Raw genomic sequence first — 17,710 nt, 5'->3', positions numbered from 1 at the left:
TTTATTCATTTAAATATATATGTTTAACATTTATAAATATATAAATAACAATGTACAAAAACATATATTTACATATGTGTATACATATATATATATACATATACACATACTTATATATACATATATATATATTTAAAATGAATAACATGTCAAATATTTCAGCACCTAATTTCCTAGTAGTTAATAGTGTTAGTACATCCACTGACTGTAGAATTACCTGTGAAATATTTTCACACAGTCAGAAAACTGCTTGTTGTTGCAACCAAATCCTATGGGATTCTGTGAGAGTAGGGAGTAGCAAGATGGCGGCCAGTGACTTCAGTTTTTCGGCAAAATCAGCACTCCAGTGTATTATATAGCTCAGTGGTTCCAACCATAGATATCCATAATAAAGGCTAGATGTCTTACGGCGGAGTCTCAAACATAGACATCATATACGTATATTTTTTATATTATGTCTATGGTCTCAAACGTCATCACCGGCGGCCATCTTGCCTCAGGCAAGCTTTCTGGCGTGCTCTGTGGTACCTAATGTAAGGTGAGTGATCAGCACGAACACAAATACTCTTATCTCATTGAATTCTTGACGGATTTACAAACAGTTTGGTTTCTTACAAACGTTATGAACGTGGCTATAATTCTTGATGCATGAACATGTCAAAATTGCAGATTTTCTTGTTGAAAAATAACTTAATCATGCAGCATAGTTGCGCATCACGGCGCAAGTTATCAAGGCTGAGACCACTGGTCAATTATATAGGTTTTACTGACACCAATAACGATTGTATGACAATTAATCTTTGGTGTAAATTTGAGGGAAATCAATCTCACAATGGTCCAAAAAGATAAATGTTCCCCTAATTTCCCCATGGTTATTATAAATTATTTTAATATACCAACTCTTATTTCAGGATTTGTTGAGCGACGGGCTCTGAAGAAGCTGTCCTGTGATGTCTCCCGTGCCAGCTTGCTAACAGATGCTGCATCTGCCATCAAGGACCAGAGCTACCACCTGCTGAAGTTAAAAAACAATGGAAATCTGGTGATTCCATCAGAAGGCACAGTGATGTGGTCAGGACAGCAGAGTGGGTCATTCGTCAGACCTTATGTACCAGACGATCACAGCCTATCAAAGTGCTAGAGGTCGTGTACATTGTACGGAAGAGGATAGGGTCAGAGGATGTGTTTGTGCTCAGAGAGCACATCGGAGAAACACAATATGGCATAGACAGCCACCACCATACGCTGTTAACGTTGGTTGTGTCCTTGTTTTTTAAGTTAAGGCTGCACCACATTGCCAAAATAACTAACCTTAGCTTACAGAGCAACAACATGCAACAGAAGCTCAATAAAACCGTCCTTTTCAAAGGGCATTAGCCAAGCTATGTTTTTTGGGTCATTTTTTAAATCTCTGTCTTCCATGTGTATACCATCACAGTATACCATGTGTATACCATCACAGTAGTGTAGGTGGGGATTTCAACATGCTACATCTATATATACTTGTGAATGGGACTATTGTACCAATTTTAATAGCAAATAAATGTCACTTTTACAATGGTTTAAAAATAGGAACTTTTGTGTAATTACTCCTGATATATAATCCGAATAGTCTACATGAAACTTCAAAGTGTTACCTTTAATTTGAAACCTGGATTATGCTTCTACACCAAGAGGTTGCCACACAATAAGCCTTTTTTGTCAGTATTTCATATTTTATTATAACAGTAATATTCATATTATAAAAGTATGTATGTATATATATGTGTGTGTATATATGTGTATATATACAGCACCATTTTGTTCTTGTGCAGTTTTGGTTGGAGCCATGGTAACAGCAATCAGCTCAAAGATTTCATATCAGCCAGACAGAAGGCTGTATTAATGGAAAATATAGTCTACTGCCAACAATTTGCCAACAGGCAGTTGTTACATTTGGTGTTTTTTTTTTCTTCAGCAACGTCTGTTTTTATGTGAAAATATGTTGGTTAACTTAATCAGCCTGATGGTGAGTCTGGCATTGATGGCATTCAAAGATTTACGAGAGCTTGGAAGCAGAGGAACGTACCATCCATCGGAAATAAATATCAAATGTTTACTCCGTTCTTGGTGGACAGCCTAGTCGGAGTTGATCCAGCAGATTAAGACCACCGCCAGAGACACGGAAATATAACAACAGCCTGTGAAAATTGTAGACTTAATATCTGTTAAACACAAGCTTGTATCCCACCGATAAGACGTTTTCGGTTGGAGTTGTTTGCCAAACTCAGCTCAAACTATGGCTATTTCTTCTATTAAAACAGCTTTGACCCATCAAGGCATGGACCACATCTGTTACGGCTACTCTTGCATCAAAACAGTTTCCAAAAATCAAAAATTGCCAGAGTAGTTCTTAGGAGGAGGTTTTTCGACTCACTCAAAACAAAAAGCACTCGTGGAGAATTTCCCAGTTTCAAAATATTCTCCGAGTTGACTAACAAAAAATTCTAATAAAAACGTTAACTGGTCTGTGTGTGTGTAGAAAAACTGTTTCACTCCTCACTCATTCACAAAACAATCAGATCCACCTCAGCAGCTGCCTCTACTTGTCAATCTCAGCAGGAGGCGGACTGATAAGGAGGAGAGTCTAAGCAAAACCAACAAATAAACAAATAAACAATAACTCTACCATTCACACAACCTTAGATCTGTAACATTAATAGTTTAGTAAGAAATAAATTAATCTAATCCTTAATAGGCTCCAACATCCCGGCCCCTGATTGTTAGCCTTAGCAAAATAACAATTACAAAAATAATATTCACAGGAGCCTAGTATCTAGCAAACAAATTACATAAATTTAATCATTTTGTTTATAAATGTTACTTAGAGCCTCTTAACATTTCTAATGCTTAAAGCAGTCCATAGTAAAGGTTAGAAAGTCTTATTTCATCCAGCTGCTTCCATTAAAAGACAGTTTATCTATTGGTCGCTGGATGACATTGGCTTTGGCTTTAACCAAAACGCTTCTAACAAAGCCTTTGGCATCCGGAAAAATCTTCATCATCATCCAGTGTTTGTTTCTTTAGAACTGGTGTGAGGGTCTTTTTGATTAGACGTATTAGTCTTACCCAAACTCCACCGTGGTGAGCCCCAAAAGGAGGGTTAAAAATCCATTTTATTCCCTCTATTAAAAGAGTCTTTTGGATCTTCTGATGATTTAGCTCTCTTAATGCTTCTTGTAATTCCTTTTGCGCTCCCACAAAGTTTGTCCCACAGTCTGTTCTGATGCTCATCACTGATCCTCTTCTGCAGATGAATCTATGCACGAATCTGTTGTTAAGAAATTTGCCATCTCCAGGTGGACAGCTCGACTCACCAGACATGGGAATACGACGCCCCATCGTTTGACCTGAGCTCGTCCCCTTTTTACTTCAATAGGACCAAAGTAGTCAATGCCAACATGACTAAAAGGAGGTAGGTCTGGAAATACACGGTCCTCAGGAAGGTCTGACATCTTCTGTTCACCAGGTTTTGCCTGCATGCGTCTACAGAATACACAGCTCTTGATGATTTTTCTGGCTAAGGAAACATCTTAACACTCAATCCATTTCTGCTCTGTGCCAGATAGATAGAACAAACTGTAAAACGCAACATTCAGTTTAATTAAAAACTTCAAGTGAGCGAAACCCAATTCTCATCAACTTGTTTATACTCATTTTAAATAAATGCTGTAAACTGTTAGATTTAAAAAAAAAGCTTGATGAATTGAAATATTTGAGTCCACACCTAAAAAAATTAAGTATGTGAAAGAGGTGGAGACTTGTGCAGATTGGGTTAACCTCATTGGTGGATTATTTGGTCATGGCCAGACAAAACCCATGAGTAAAGTTGCTGTTGTATTCAATATTTTATGGTAAAATACAGGACTTCCTAAGAAGTTGAACATTGTGATCTGGTTGTTTGATGAGCCAAAAAAAAAAAAAAAAAAAGAGAAAGTGTCCCAGTGTCCTGAGAAATAAGTCTAGTTAAATTAGAGATAGAGAATTGCATGATTAACAACATGGAAACGTAATGAGGAAATATGAAAAGTCGGGAACCAGAGGGGATGCAGATGAGCTCTAAAGGCTGACTCCCAAAAAAGAGCTTGCTGTCACTATTAAGTAAAGTCTATGCAAAATTATTAAGTTCATGGAGTTGTGGAAAATTAATTTTTACAACTTTTTTAAGTTCACTTTTTAAGTTCACTAAAACATTTTTTTTTTCAGGCAAAGAGTTTGCATACTTTTTTTTTTTTTACGTAAAGTCAACTTAATGCATCTCAGTTATACATACTTAAATTTTTCAAGGCAATCGTATTCCTAGATTTTTTTTAAGGTGAACTTGTCAGATTTTAGAGTGAAGGATGAAAAAACAATCAGTGTTATTCACCTAACTTGTCAGCGGTCATAGAGTTATGCCTAATGATTGCATTTCATAATTTTCTGATTATTTCCATAAGTCACGAAAATACTGGACTAGCAAGAAAAAACAGTGATATGCACCGTTTTAGGTACAGACGGTTTGAGTACAACGATTAAACAGAGCCATGGACTATACTTTGTACATGACCAGTAGTGTTTAGTACTTGACTAAGCAGCACCACCCTGCAGAACCCAGATTCATCACTGCTTTGGGAAGGAATATAACAAAACATAGGTATGAAATAAAGTGGCACACTCAATTTTTTTAAAAATAATTTATCCTTAAGCAGTATCTGTCGACCATGAATTAAAACAAATGAAGTATCAGACAGGTTCATGGGACAAATAACAACACGGTAATAGAATTACTGCAATGAAAAAAAACAAACTTCCATATGAGGCTAAAGCAGTGGCACAGAAATCAAACTTGGCAAGCGGGGGCCCAACTCCTCCTGCCTGTGGAAGCGTCTGGCATTAAGTTTGATGATCGATAAGGCTGTAAAGGTCTACCTCCAACATTCTTAGACAAGACGTGGTCAAAAGTTAGGGGGAGGAATCGAGGGGACTTATGATAACATTGTAGTGACTTTGGTGAATCCGTCCTATAAAGACACGTGGGTGAAGCCGAGCTGAGGAGCCGGAGTGGTGGAATAGCCCAGGCCGGTAGTACAAAAAGGTCTTTGTCTTGTACGGGGGGGAAAAATCCCATCGTTTAACTACAGCCGCTTGAATTCAGGATCAACAAGGGACTGGGTCAGAAAAACCTGCCGAGGTCGAACCGGGTGCAAAAAGTCTCAGTTATACCATGGTGTTGCTCTCGCTGTTGTCCACGTACTGCAAGAAAGGAGAGACAAGACAGTGTCAGCTATGTGTGTGAGACCATAGGAAATAACAAACAGAAAAAAAAAAAAACACGTGTAGGCATGGGCCAGTAACCACTATCAAGGTATACCAAGGTTCTACAAAGTTCTGGGTTCATACGTTTTGGGTTAGTTTCAAGATTATTCTGTCCCAAGAGTGCTTTCCGGTCAGATGATAGAGCCGATGACAGACCCAGCTATGTGGAAGGCAGAGTGCTGCGGTGCTCCTGCACTTGTTGCTGAGCACTGCTGCTCAGCTGGCAGAAGGTAGACTCCTATATTTTCATTTCACTTGTAGGAAAGACACCTGCGACGCATTAAAAGTGGAAGGAAAAGTAAGTCAAATTTTCATGAAATGAGTGTCTTTTTCCTTGATTTGAGCAGGTAAATAAGACTATATGCCAATGGAAGGAGTATTTCTACCCCGAAAATAAGATAATTACATACCCTGCACTTGGAATAAGATGATGGAGATGAATTGTTTCTATTTTAAAGTGCAAAAATCTTATTCCATTGGCAAATAGTCTTATTTGCTCAAATCAAAGAAAAGTACACTCATTTCAAGAACTTTTGACTTACTTTTAGTTCCCAGTAGCTGTTTTGAAATGTTTTCTATCATGAAAATACATAGTGTGGAACTTAAAGGATCGTCAAGTCAGATAAGCAGCTGATTCCTGAGCTACCTGACTAAATTTCAGCTACTAACGCTTGCCTTACTCTAAAACAACAGATAAACAAATGTATTCACGCAACAAGCATGTTTATCTGAAATCAACTATTAAATTGTGTTTATTCTATACTTGTCCATCAAAATCAAAGATAAATGCGACAGCATTTTTTTAAACTGTGATATTCAATATGTTGTGTTAGTTTAGCAGGCGTGGCGATAATTGGTTCTTTCGTTTAAAATAAAAAAACAAAAAGTAACTAGATCTGTTGTGGTTAAGATGTTTGCAGTCACTCTATCAGAAGCGGGTGAGCAGAACATCTCTGGCTGGACATAAGACATCAGCGATGTGTCATTCTCAACATTGTGTTCTTGCTCATGGGTTTGCGTGCGCGTTCGAGGATGTCAGTGCGCAGCAACTATTTCATTAAAAGCCACTGCTGCCTTTCGCAGTCTGTGCCCCTTGTTAATTATTCGTCCTTTTCCTTGTCGGATGGGAACCAACGGGCGATGCGACGCTCCGTTAAAACCTTCGTTCAAACACCACAGCGCCCTAGAATTTCTATCCAAGGTTACCATACCGTGAAAATGTCATACCGGCCCATGCTTACGTACTGCCGGCACGGACTGGATGTCCCAGTGTAGGGTGTGTAAATGAGAGCATGCATGACAGGAGGGGATACCCCTATGGTCCCTTTCTAATAATTTTAAACACTCAACATAGACTGTGTCCAGATATTTACATTCAGTGATTTAATAAACACTTTAGTTTGATAATGAATGGCTTTGGGAAAGCTAAATTTGACCACCAATGATAGATATTTGTTTGTTTTTTAACATGCTAAGAGCTGTTTTAATCTGGTATAACAGATATCAAGAGTAAAATCAGCCATTGACAAGGTTTCAGCTGTGATCCTATAGACCTTACCTCCCTGCAGGCCGAGGGAGGTAAGCTGAGCTTGGTACGCTTCATCTGCGTTCAAGAGCTCCCGGCACTGTTTTTTGCAGCACTAACAATACATTAATATTATTAATGAATACATTAATAATATTATTACATCGCAACTTTCTTCTTTTTGGTCTCCCTAAAACATCTCTCCACAAGCTCAAAACGGTCCAGAACTCAGCTTCCCGTATCCTCACCGGACCTTGCTGGCTTCACCACATCAGCCTAGCTCTACGTTCGCTCACAGACATATTCAGAACCTCCTCCAATCGTCCTCGCTGATCCGTCTACTCGCCTCAGCACCATGCGAGCAGAGCTTTCTGCCGTTCTGCTCCCAAACTCCAGATCTCTCTCCCATCAGACGTCCAGAACACAGACACTCTTCCCCAGTTCAAACCCAGACTTAAAACCCAACAGACCTCTTACTCCGTGTGATTACACTGTGCCATATAACTTTGTTTTTTTTAAATCAGGCATTATTGTTGTTGTTTTTTTTTTTTCATTTGTACAGTGAGCTTGAGTTTTATGAAAGGTGCTTTTAAATAAAATTATTTTTTTTAATTATTATTTAGTTCACAGTAAGCGATTTCTGAAACCTTTTTCTGTTAACGTAAAACATTAAGAGTGTCAGCGTAAAACAATCCAACTTAACTTTAATATTTTTGCGGCTTACACGCCTGTCTCCATCTAAATTGGTCCACATGGTAAAATAAAGGTTCTATCAATCACAAAGAGTGTTTTAAAGACTTTGCAATGAGTGTAAAAAAAAAATCCAGTTTGGGTTCAAGAAGAAATATTTCTCAATTCTTTAACAACCAGTCCTTCTTTTGATTTACAAAATTTTTTTACAGATTTGCAGCGTGCTATGAACTGAAGGTGGAGCCACAGAAGCAGGGACGATTAAAAATAATCTTTGACTAGTATTGGGAAAAACACACACACACGCTTTACTATTCCAGATTTTATTGTTTGTAACTTATATTTACTATATAGGTTTCAAACTTACTGTTTTTATAAATTGTATTTATTTATCTTTCTTTATCTAAGACATACATGTAGCTGCAGTGTTTCCTAGCTCTTCTAAATGAGTTTTCATAGTTCTTCCTCCTTTATAATTGATTTATTTCACTTACTTTTAATTCTTCTGGGCTTTTTTTATTGCCAATAATAACAATCACACCAGTTTACTTGGTGTGATTTTTTTGATCATTTCATTCTGTGTGTCCCCAGTAGTTAAACGCGTATCTTTCTGTTTTTAACCTCTGTAAAGAAAAAAAAAAACAACACTTTCTGTCACCAGTGACTGTTTGAAAAGTGCTCAATGAATAAAGCTTGTTTGCTTGATTGATGTTTAATTAGCTCCCCGCAGTCTTGTGGCAAACGACCGGGAATTATTTTGGCTTTTTATTTTTGCAAAAAAAAAAAAAGGCAAGTTTATTGGCATTCATGATGTTTGTTGGCCGTTTTTCTCTAACAACAGAACATCTGCGCTTATACTGAGACTAACGTCTTGACTTCTGAAGCCAGTTGATTGCGCTGGATTTTAGTTTGAGGTGTAAACTTTAAAGGCACCGAAAACATTTCCACAACACATTTTTCTGCTTGTTCAAATTTATTCTTGGTTTTCCACTTCACAGTTATGCGACTCTTTGCTAGTCTGTCACATATTATGATCCCAGTATAATACAGCCGACTTTGTTGATGTAGTGTTACAAAATGTGAACATGGGCGTGAATACTTTTGCTAGACATTTTACCTGAGCCTTTTCAGATATTTCAGTTATTTTTCTGTTTAAAACCCACCAAACTTTACCTGGAATGAAACTTTACTCACTTTGCCATCAGCCTGTCAGACACACATTAAGTGCCTTTTTGCATATAAAGTCCGAAAAAACAACACAGATTGATGGGCATAAAAATAACACCGTTGCACCAGCAGGTTGATACGATACAAAGATCAAATGAAGGATGATACATCACTCAGAACCTATCAGACATGCTTGCCAAAAACACTTCAGGTAATGGAGATCCAAATTGCCGTGCAAGTTTTTGTCCTCACGCACTGATAATTAGAGAAGCTGGAGATCAGAAGAAAGCTTCACAGTGCTGTGTGGAAGATTGTTAAGCAGAAGAAGAAAAAAACGCGCGGAGACAGCCACCCGACAGGGTGTGGACGGACAGAAGCGGAGTGCTAGGAGATGGAGGCTGGGCAGAATAAACCTTAAGCTACAATTCCACTAAAAATGTCACTTCTTCTTGAAAATGTCCATCTGTTGCAAAACAAGGTGGGTTTCTCTTTTTCAACAGGGCTACAAAAACGCAAGACTTCTGGGTTTCATGTTCTGGATGAGCAGGCGGACCGACGTTCCTTATGTGGATGCTTAGTGTCCTCCATGTGCGGCACAATCAAGCGGTTGATTCCACCTGCCTGAACTGGAGCATCGCTGCCGCCCAGAGGCCGCTACAGGAGCCGGCCGCGGCAGGGATGGATAATACAGGCTGCTGGAGAGATGTCAGTGAGCCCCCCCACCCCGCTGAGAACAGCGCGGGGGTCCCTCTGCTGCTTCAGCATCAAGATCGCCACAGACACTGCGTCTGGTATCCTGACATCTGAAGGGCAAATATTACTTCACCAAACCACCTGGACAAGACAAACACAGTTCTGTTTCATTATATCGTTAATTACAATGCCGCGCATATAGGCCGTGTGTTTTATTGGGATTCGATGTGTTAGACCCGCAAAGAGCTGCATCACTGGGAAGTGGAAGGCAAATCGTAGATTTTTGTTTTGTTTTTTCACAATTAAAAAAAATGTCTCCAGCAGCTTCGCACATCTGCAATGGAGAATGAAACCTTTGACCATTTCCCCCCCCCCACTGGTTTTTGACTGAGCCATTCTAACGCCTTGATGCGCTTTGAGCCAAACCATTTCCTGTTTCGTAGCTCTAACTGCATGTTCAGGGTCACTGTCCTGCTAGAAGGTGAACGTCCGGCCCAATCCCAGGTCTTCTTCCGGCATTTCCCTGCTCTTAGTACTATCGATACGCCCCATCAACTAATCAGCTTATTGGCCCCTGCTCACGGAAACCATCCACACAGCATGGTGCTCCACCACGCTAGACTGTAGATTTACTTACACATTGTTTTTCCCCAAAAAACATTTACATTTGTTCACATCTTCCATGTGTTTGCCGTTTCTCCTAAAAATGACTTGTGGCAATCGGTGTTACTTATATTTTTCTTCTTGCCACTTTTCCCTCAAACTACATTTAAAAGGAGAGTCAGTATTGGACTATTGGACAACGTCCCCACCCTGTGCATGAAGCTTCTGCAGAGTTGGAGAGCTCCTTCAGTGACAGAGTGCTGGATTCTAGATGCTCAGAGGAGCGTTATCACAGAGCCTTGCGTCTTTACATCTCCCTGTTTTTCCATTTTTCTTTCTTGTAAATAGTCTGTTGGTGTTTTTAATGCTTTAATGTCCATACAAACACCTTTTGCACATCTCTTAAAATCAGCCTGCTCAGTTGCACACTTCCTTAATTAGTTGATTTTGCTTAGGGCTGGACGATATTGAAAAAAAAGCATATTGATTAAAATAGAGATCATATTGATCGATATTCATAATTATCAACAAATTCAAAACATATATTTTAAGTGCAGCCCTGGCAATTTTATAGTGTTGCATAGCGACCTATTTTTAGATACAGAACACACAAACACTGAATTTAAACTCAACCATTTATTGAACCGACTTTTTACCAAAACTGAGTTTTAAGAAAAGAAAAGGGAACGCATGCTCTCTGAACTCTTTGAAGGGGGCGGAGCTTGGGAGGCGGAGCCTTCCTGGGTCTGCGTTTGTGATTGGTTGGGAGGATGTAATGACTGTAGTATTAACCCACATGATAGGCTAGAATACAAAAATAAGTTATTCTATTGAACTTTTTATTTACCCTTTTTATCTATCACCGTATCATACGTCTATCGGTCGATATATATCCTTATTGAATTGTCGTCCAGCCCTAATTATGCTATTTGACCACTAATAACTGCACAGTATTTTTTCCTGCATTGCAATTTTGCACTCACTATACAGTGCCCTATACCTATTTTTTTTTTTTTTTACCTTTGTGTGGATCTGCATGATTTCATTTGCATTTCACTTTGCTGCTGGGACATATGAGTTTCCCCACTGAGGGATAATGAAGGTCATTTCTGTTCTATTTGAATTGAGAAGTGGAAAGAAAATGAACCCTAAACAGGCCAAGCAGAGCACACTACGTTGGAGCAAAGAATGCTTCTGAACATCACCCCAAGAACGTCATGCCAAAAGTGAAGTCTTGCAGCATAGCTTACTGGCTGACTCTGTGTAATTGAAGAAAAGATGAATGGAGACATTCTTGATAAGATTCCTTAGATGAAATGTGTTTGGGTTTTAAAGCAAGACAATAGTCCCAAACACACAGACAAGGACATTTTGACTGATTTTAAAGAAAGAAACTAACAGTGTTAGAACGCACCCAGTCAATCACCAGACTTTCATCCAATCGGAAATCTATGGAGAGGACTGAAGATCAAGGGTCCCCACAACCTTCAGGATTTACAGACAACTTGTTGACGGCTTCATTAGAAAAAAAAACATCTCGTCCACAAAGTATTTACAAAATTTCTATTCAATAATTAACTTCTCTGTCATCTTATTTTTCTGCCCATAGCTTTATATGTGGACTGTTTTGCTTTGGTCTCTCTGTACGTCACGGATTACTTGTTTTTCTCCCAACATCTAGCATAACTTTCATGTCAACAGAAAAATTTGAAACATATTTCGTGTGAGAAATGTCGCCTGCTCCGACACTTATTTCCCCTGCCGCGTTCCGCTTGACGACCCAACAAAAACGACCCTTCAGACGCATTTAGATAAAAGAACAGGAAGAAAAATTAGAAAGCAGATAAAGACAGTGCCGGACGTTGTATTTAAAAAAATTAAATCACATAAAAAATAGAGGCAGTGAAAGATACGTTGGACTATACTCTTTCTTGTTGCGACATTAGCGTCAACAGTAAGAGGCTGTAAAGCTCCCTAATGAGACTGTGTGTGAGGAGGGAAGCATCCTTGGTGTGGGATGAGCATGCAGTGGAATAAAAATCACAGTGAGACTGACCACAGCCGCCGATTATCCTCGGAAACTTAGGAAGGCTTTAAAAACAAACGGGTACAAACAGACAGAGAGATATTCACCTTAAAGCATGAACGCCCACACAGCAGCAGACAAGAACATTTATATTGCTGAAGAAATAATACGTCAACCTGCTTGCTAAAGCTACGACCATTTCGTGTGTGACATTTGTTAATGCTTAATTATTTTACACTAAATTTGGCAAAAACATAGAGGAAACGGCGGTTTTATTTAGCAGTAGTTTTCAGGTGTATAGAATATAATCCCATGCTGCTGCTTGGCTTTCTATAGAGAAACACAGGAATGCTACGCTGATATTAGCTGCTTAATAAGTGGCGCTATCTGCTCACGTAGCCAGGCAGGAGGCAGTATCTTATCAGGTCTGCAGTTTGTAGATTTTAACTACAGCTTTAAAACAATGTCACCTTAATAAGGGGAAAGAGTGTTTTTTACAAAGCCCCCCCGTTGCTTTATTAGATCAAAAGGCACAATACGCTACATCTGGCAGTAAAACAAGTTGCCTGTTGTGTTGTGTGTGCATATGGTTGTGCCTGTGTTCATGTACGCACACTCAAGGCTGGTTCACACGGCGGGATGTTTTTTTTTTTTTTGCCCGATTCTTGCCCTGATCTTCCACTTCCGAGAGACGCCGACTATCAGCGTGTCTCCTAAAATAATCTCAAGAGATATTCCTGCCGTGTGTTAGCCTTCAACATGCTGTCTTGCCCCGATATCCCACCGTGCGCGGTGTCCCCCGAGGACAAACGAGCACGCAGCCTGTGTAATGTGACGTTTAGCCAATCAGAAAGCGAGGTGAGGGAAAAAAAAAAAACAAACAAAAAAAAAAACACCCACTCTTTATGTTACGCTTTTTCTCCGTTAAAATAAGTCCCGAGACTGTCGCCGCTGTTTATCCTCGTCGTCCATGTTTATTTACTCTGAACTCCCGTTTGATCTCGAGAGGATTCGCAAGATTTCCCGTCTGACGCCTGAATGATCCAGAGTCAAATCTATTCGTGTGCGGCGTGTTGTGCTCGCCGTCTAACCGGACGTCACACACTTTACGAGCAAACCCGTTTTATCTAAGACCTTTTTTTAATCGTTACGTGTGGTGTCTCTCAGGCTTTTTAAAATCCTGCCGCGAGAACCAGCCTTTACTGGCCACTTTAATAGCGCTGCCAGTACCGGGTTGGACCAACTTTACTCTTCTGAACTGCCATATTTCTTCGAGGCAACACGAAGACGGACGCCTTGCTCAGAGGTTTTTTTGCCTCGTGCCGGCATAACAGCATCAAGCGGTTCCTGCGAATGCATTAGCTGCGCATCCAAAAGGCAAATTTCCTTGTCTGCCAAACAGGTCAGAATGGCAACAATGCCAAGGTAGATGTGGCTTTTAATAAATCTTCAATGACATAAGCCATGTAACTCCCGTTAGGGAGTTTTTCTTTCCACTGTCGCTCCATGCTTGCTTAGTATGAGGGATTGCTGCAAAGCCATGGACAATGCAGACGACTCTCCCTGTGGCTCCACGCTTCTCCAGGAGTGAATGCTGCTTGTCGGGACTTTGATGCAATCAACTGGTTCCCTTATATAGAACATTTTTGACCAATCTGTATAATATGATTGAATTTGACTTTGTAAAGTGCCTTGAGATGACATGTTTCATGAATTGGTGCTATATAAATTAAATTGAATTGAATTGAATAAGGCGGCGCAAAGAAAACATCTCTCCTAACATTACAGCATCGTTCGCCACCAGCCTGGACCGCTGATGCAGTTGGCAGGATAAATCAGTGGTTTTATGTTACCTAGGACACGCTCCGCCGCCTCTATGCCGCCGCTGAAATTGAGACTTATCAGACCAGGCGACATTTTTCCAATCTGTTATTGTCCAACCTTGAAGGTTTTCTTGTCAACCGTAGCCTCGGATATCAATTCTCAGCTGACAGGAGTGGTGTGAAGAAGCTGTGTTGAGTTAAATTACGGCGGCAGGATACACCCGCCGAAGTTAACAACAGCCCCTCACCCCGAGTTTGGGGACGCAGGAAAAAAAAAAAAAAAAAAACGCGTCTTTCACGTCGTACAGTAAGTGTGGGAATATATGTTTTAGTTGTAACTGACTACTCTCAGACAGCAGACAACCAGTGAACAGCAACGGGTGTGGGAGGGGCAAACCCCAATATCAACATAGAGTCAGAGAAAACTCCGATCGCCTGACGGCTTTTTTGACAGGAGACAGACTTTAAACGGTAGGTCAACGGAAAACCTCAGCCACTCTAAAACTGTAAATAAAAAATAAAAAAACCTGGTATACCTTGAAACTGGCACATGGCTAACCCTACACAGGATCAATCAATAAATCAAATAACACAGTATCCATCTGATTTACATTCCCTCTTGTACTCTTCGACTGTGCGTTCAAAATTAAATCTACATGCTGAAGCGGACACCCGCCTTTTACTGCTACTCTGTGACGACATTTACTGACGAGCGATTAAAAAAAAAAAAAAGGGCCGGACGGAGCGTTGGGCAATACTCACCGCGCTGATGAACGGCAGGTTTAGGATGGAACCCAGGACCGGTATTCTTCGGATGAAGCCTACAACGACTGGGAAGAAGCCCCTGCACACGACGCCATGAGAGGGGGGGGGGGGGGTGTCAGGAGGGATGAAGAGGATACGGAGACGAGTTTTTAGCTTTGAAAAGGGGGATTATGAGAACATGTTTTTTGTTTTTTTATTCACTTGGTCTCACCTGAAGAGGAGGAAAAACCCGTAGACCTCCAGCACCACTCCAATGATGGGCCAGCCGATGAGAACTACAAACACCCCTCCCAGGAAGAAGCTGGTGGCCTTCAACTTGTGCTTCTGAAAGAAGAAGCGGAACGTCCTCTCCAGGCCGATGACAAAGGCGAGGCCAGCGACAAACAAGATCTGCGGGGGGATCAAAAATGATGAGCGCAGCGACTCCACCTGGTAACTATCACATTACCATGTTCAGACTTTTTTCTTTTTTTTTATTCTGACTTCCTGCTTATTTTCTGTGTCAGGATTTCCACACTTTGTCAATTCTTAAAGTGGTCAAACGTTAGTTAGGCAACCTGTCAAAACTTCTGGTTAGGTGGAGGGAAATTTTAGATAACGAGCCAGAGAATAAAGTCTGGAAATTAAAATACTTGTACATGCTTTATTTCCTTTTTCTCCTCTTATCCAGACTAGAAGGATGGGTGTCAGAATGCAAGGAACGATGTTCTTCAGCTCAAGCTGTTGTTCAAGTTCTACTAAACTAACGTAGCCAGGTATGACCTGTTGATTCTAATACAGGCTGGTTTTGATTTTTAAGGACTATAACATAAAAACACGCAGACATGTGCCACAGCTTTCTTGATAGTGGTAACAATTCAACAGGAGAGGAAGGAAACTCGCAGTTATGAATCTAAACATTTTGTTCCTGAACTTTACGTTGCAACTGAATTGAAAAGAAAGTGCATCTAAGTGCATGCACTGCAATGAAAAGGGAACTAACAGTAATATTTTCGTGAAAAGAGTGCATCTGTCCTTGATTTGACCAAACGAGTGTAAATGATCTGCCAATGGAATAAGATTTTTGCTTTTAAAATAGGAACAACTCATCTCCACTGTTTAATTAGAGTGCGGTATATCTTATCTTGTTTTATGGGTCAAAATACTTATTCTGTCGGCATATAATGTTATTTACCTGCTCAAATCAAGGACAAATACACTCATTTCAAGAAAACTTTACTTGCTTTTAGTTCCCTTTTTGCAGTGTGCATGTCGTTGGTCGATGTGCTTTGAATGGCATTCAGAATTAAAATGAAGGGGCTTCGTAGTTTTGATGGACTGAATCAACTAGAGAGAATAAATCAGTTTTTTGTTGTTTTTTTTGGATTTGACCCGTCGATTCCGATTCCGATCTCTGTCTGATTGGTTGGTGAATCTCAGAGCCTTTCTATGTTGCACTAGGAGGAACGTCCATGTGGTTTTGGAACGTCATGGAGGAAGGTACACATGTAGATCTGTCAGCGTGAGCATTTCGCGTCACGTAAAGCAATACTCACATTTCCAATGGCCAAAAGGGCTTTGTCAAAGAACAGGATCATCCCAAAGAAGAGGAAAAACACGCCGAAACCTGTTAATCCAATTCCAATCTCTGACACACACACACACACACACAGAGACAAACCATATATAGTTAAAACAGCATGGTGTCCATACAGCATTGAAACTTTTTGCATTACTATATCAGCAGTGAGACGACCCAGAGTCAAAAACATTTCAAAAGTATGTTTTTTTTGGAAGGCGCCGATGAACTGCCACTGACTCTGTGTTCTCACCCACAACCCCTACATAACATGCAGGCGTGTCTCAATAATTACAATCATAGAACATTTGATTTCCTTCAATAAGTCAGTTCAAAAACTGAAACAACGTATTGCATTACATATAGGGGGATACATTTCAAGGGTTTATTATTTCCGTTTAGATGCGTTTGGCTTACAGAAAACGGAAACCCAATTTTGTTATCTGAATCTAGTTTTTTTCATCTTGATAAATACCTCATGGGACAAGGGTCAGGTCAGGGAGCCGGCCAATCAAGCACAGCGATGCCATGGTCATTAAAGGAGGTGTGGGCGCTTTTCTCAGTGTCGGCACGTGCTAAGTTCTGCTAATAAATTAAATCAGCATCCTGATAAAGCTTTGTCTGCAGAGGGAAGCATGAAGAGCTCTATAGATTTCCAGGGCCATGCCTGCGGTTATTTCTCGCTTCCTTGTGAATCTCCCTCAAACTCCTCAAAGCTGCAGCTATCTTTGTTGCTTGTATGCTACCTCACTTTTTCCCTCCACTCAACTTTCCAGTAATTTGTCTGGACACCATACTCTGAACTTTAGTAAAGACGATTTGTGACATATCGGCCGTATAGAGGGTATTAGCGATAGTGGGTTCTGTTTTTTTTAAATAATCGTCAGTTTAATTAAAATGACGATTACATAATCGTATGTATTTTAGTTATTATTATTATTATTATTATTATTATTATTATTATTATCAACAGCAGGAACTGCATTTTTCTTTAGTTACGTGCCGTTTAGTCTTTTCGCTTTGCAATATTTTGACACGTTCCATGTGAAGCGTTTATCATCAGCAACATCAGTGTTAAGAATCATTTCCCAGCCATCCTAATTTAATTACAAGTCTGCTTAAAACAAGCCATTAAACACCACGATGACGGTGAAAGCAAGAGGGTTGCACAAAATGTTAACACTCCTAAAAAGGTATTTAAGTGGACCTGATAAAGGGCCACTATTGAGAAATCCTGACAGGAAGAACAAGTGTAGACTGAAAGCTTTAGAGGCTCAGGTAGCTCCAGTTTTGGCCACGGGTTCTGTCAAAACAATTAAAGCCTTACTTTGGGAATCCGTTAGCGAAATCATCTCGACGCTCCGCCGGTAAGTAAGGAATAAAACCAGAGAAACCAATAAACTAAAAGCAATCTGGTAATATCTCTCTGGTAATGGGTAGGATGACAGCTACCACGGACAGCATCAACAGCCACGTCTTCCGGAAACACTCGTTCCAGAGCGCTGAGCTTCCGGGACACCGGA

At 40.1% G+C, this 17,710-nt stretch overlaps 1 protein-coding gene and 1 long non-coding RNA gene across 4 annotated transcripts; one reads left to right on the top strand and one right to left on the bottom strand.

The window, feature by feature from the left end:
• Positions 1 to 466: 466 nt before the first annotated feature.
• LOC118566602 lies at positions 467 to 1,381 on the top strand. The gene is made up of 2 exons (XR_004933135.1): positions 467 to 538; positions 912 to 1,381. It is a non-coding gene; the product is annotated as an uncharacterized LOC118566602 (long non-coding RNA).
• A 3,405-nt stretch (positions 1,382 to 4,786) lies between these two features.
• On the bottom strand, positions 4,787 to 17,673 carry LOC105929813 (vesicle transport protein GOT1B). 3 transcript variants are annotated; one of them, XM_021319091.2, is made up of 6 exons: positions 17,515 to 17,673; positions 16,165 to 16,256; positions 14,841 to 15,019; positions 14,627 to 14,708; positions 12,072 to 12,106; positions 4,787 to 5,274 (listed from the first exon to the last, which is right to left on the bottom strand). In XM_021319091.2, exons 1-5 carry the CDS (start codon positions 17,537 to 17,539, stop codon positions 12,098 to 12,100), a joined length of 387 nt encoding a protein of 128 aa, XP_021174766.2. In that variant the 5' UTR covers positions 17,540 to 17,673; the 3' UTR covers positions 4,787 to 5,274; positions 12,072 to 12,097. The 3 variants fall into 3 exon arrangements, with proteins under 3 accessions (XP_021174766.2, XP_012723174.2, XP_036004953.1); XM_036149060.1 differs by lacking the exon at positions 4,787 to 5,274 and adding an exon at positions 9,064 to 9,553; XM_012867720.3 differs by lacking the exon at positions 12,072 to 12,106 and having other exon boundaries at positions 4,792 to 5,274.
• Positions 17,674 to 17,710: the final 37 nt, after the last annotated feature.

This window comes from Fundulus heteroclitus, chromosome 17 (genome assembly GCF_011125445.2).
Source record: "Fundulus heteroclitus isolate FHET01 chromosome 17, MU-UCD_Fhet_4.1, whole genome shotgun sequence".
Taxonomy (NCBI): Eukaryota; Metazoa; Chordata; class Actinopteri; order Cyprinodontiformes; family Fundulidae; genus Fundulus; species Fundulus heteroclitus.
The sequence above is the reverse complement of the archived record's forward strand: the minus strand, read 5'-3'. Positions and strand labels throughout refer to the sequence as shown.

Coding starts and splice junctions, on each gene's coding strand:
- LOC105929813 (XM_012867720.3), bottom strand. CDS start 17,539: ATGATTTCGCTAACGGATTCCCAAA. Junction 16,257..17,514: donor TTCGCTAACGGATTCCCAAA/GTAAGGCTTTAA, acceptor TGTGTGTGTCAG/AGATTGGAATTGGATTAACA. Junction 15,020..16,164: donor CCCTTTTGGCCATTGGAAAT/GTGAGTATTGCT, acceptor ATCCCCCCGCAG/ATCTTGTTTGTCGCTGGCCT.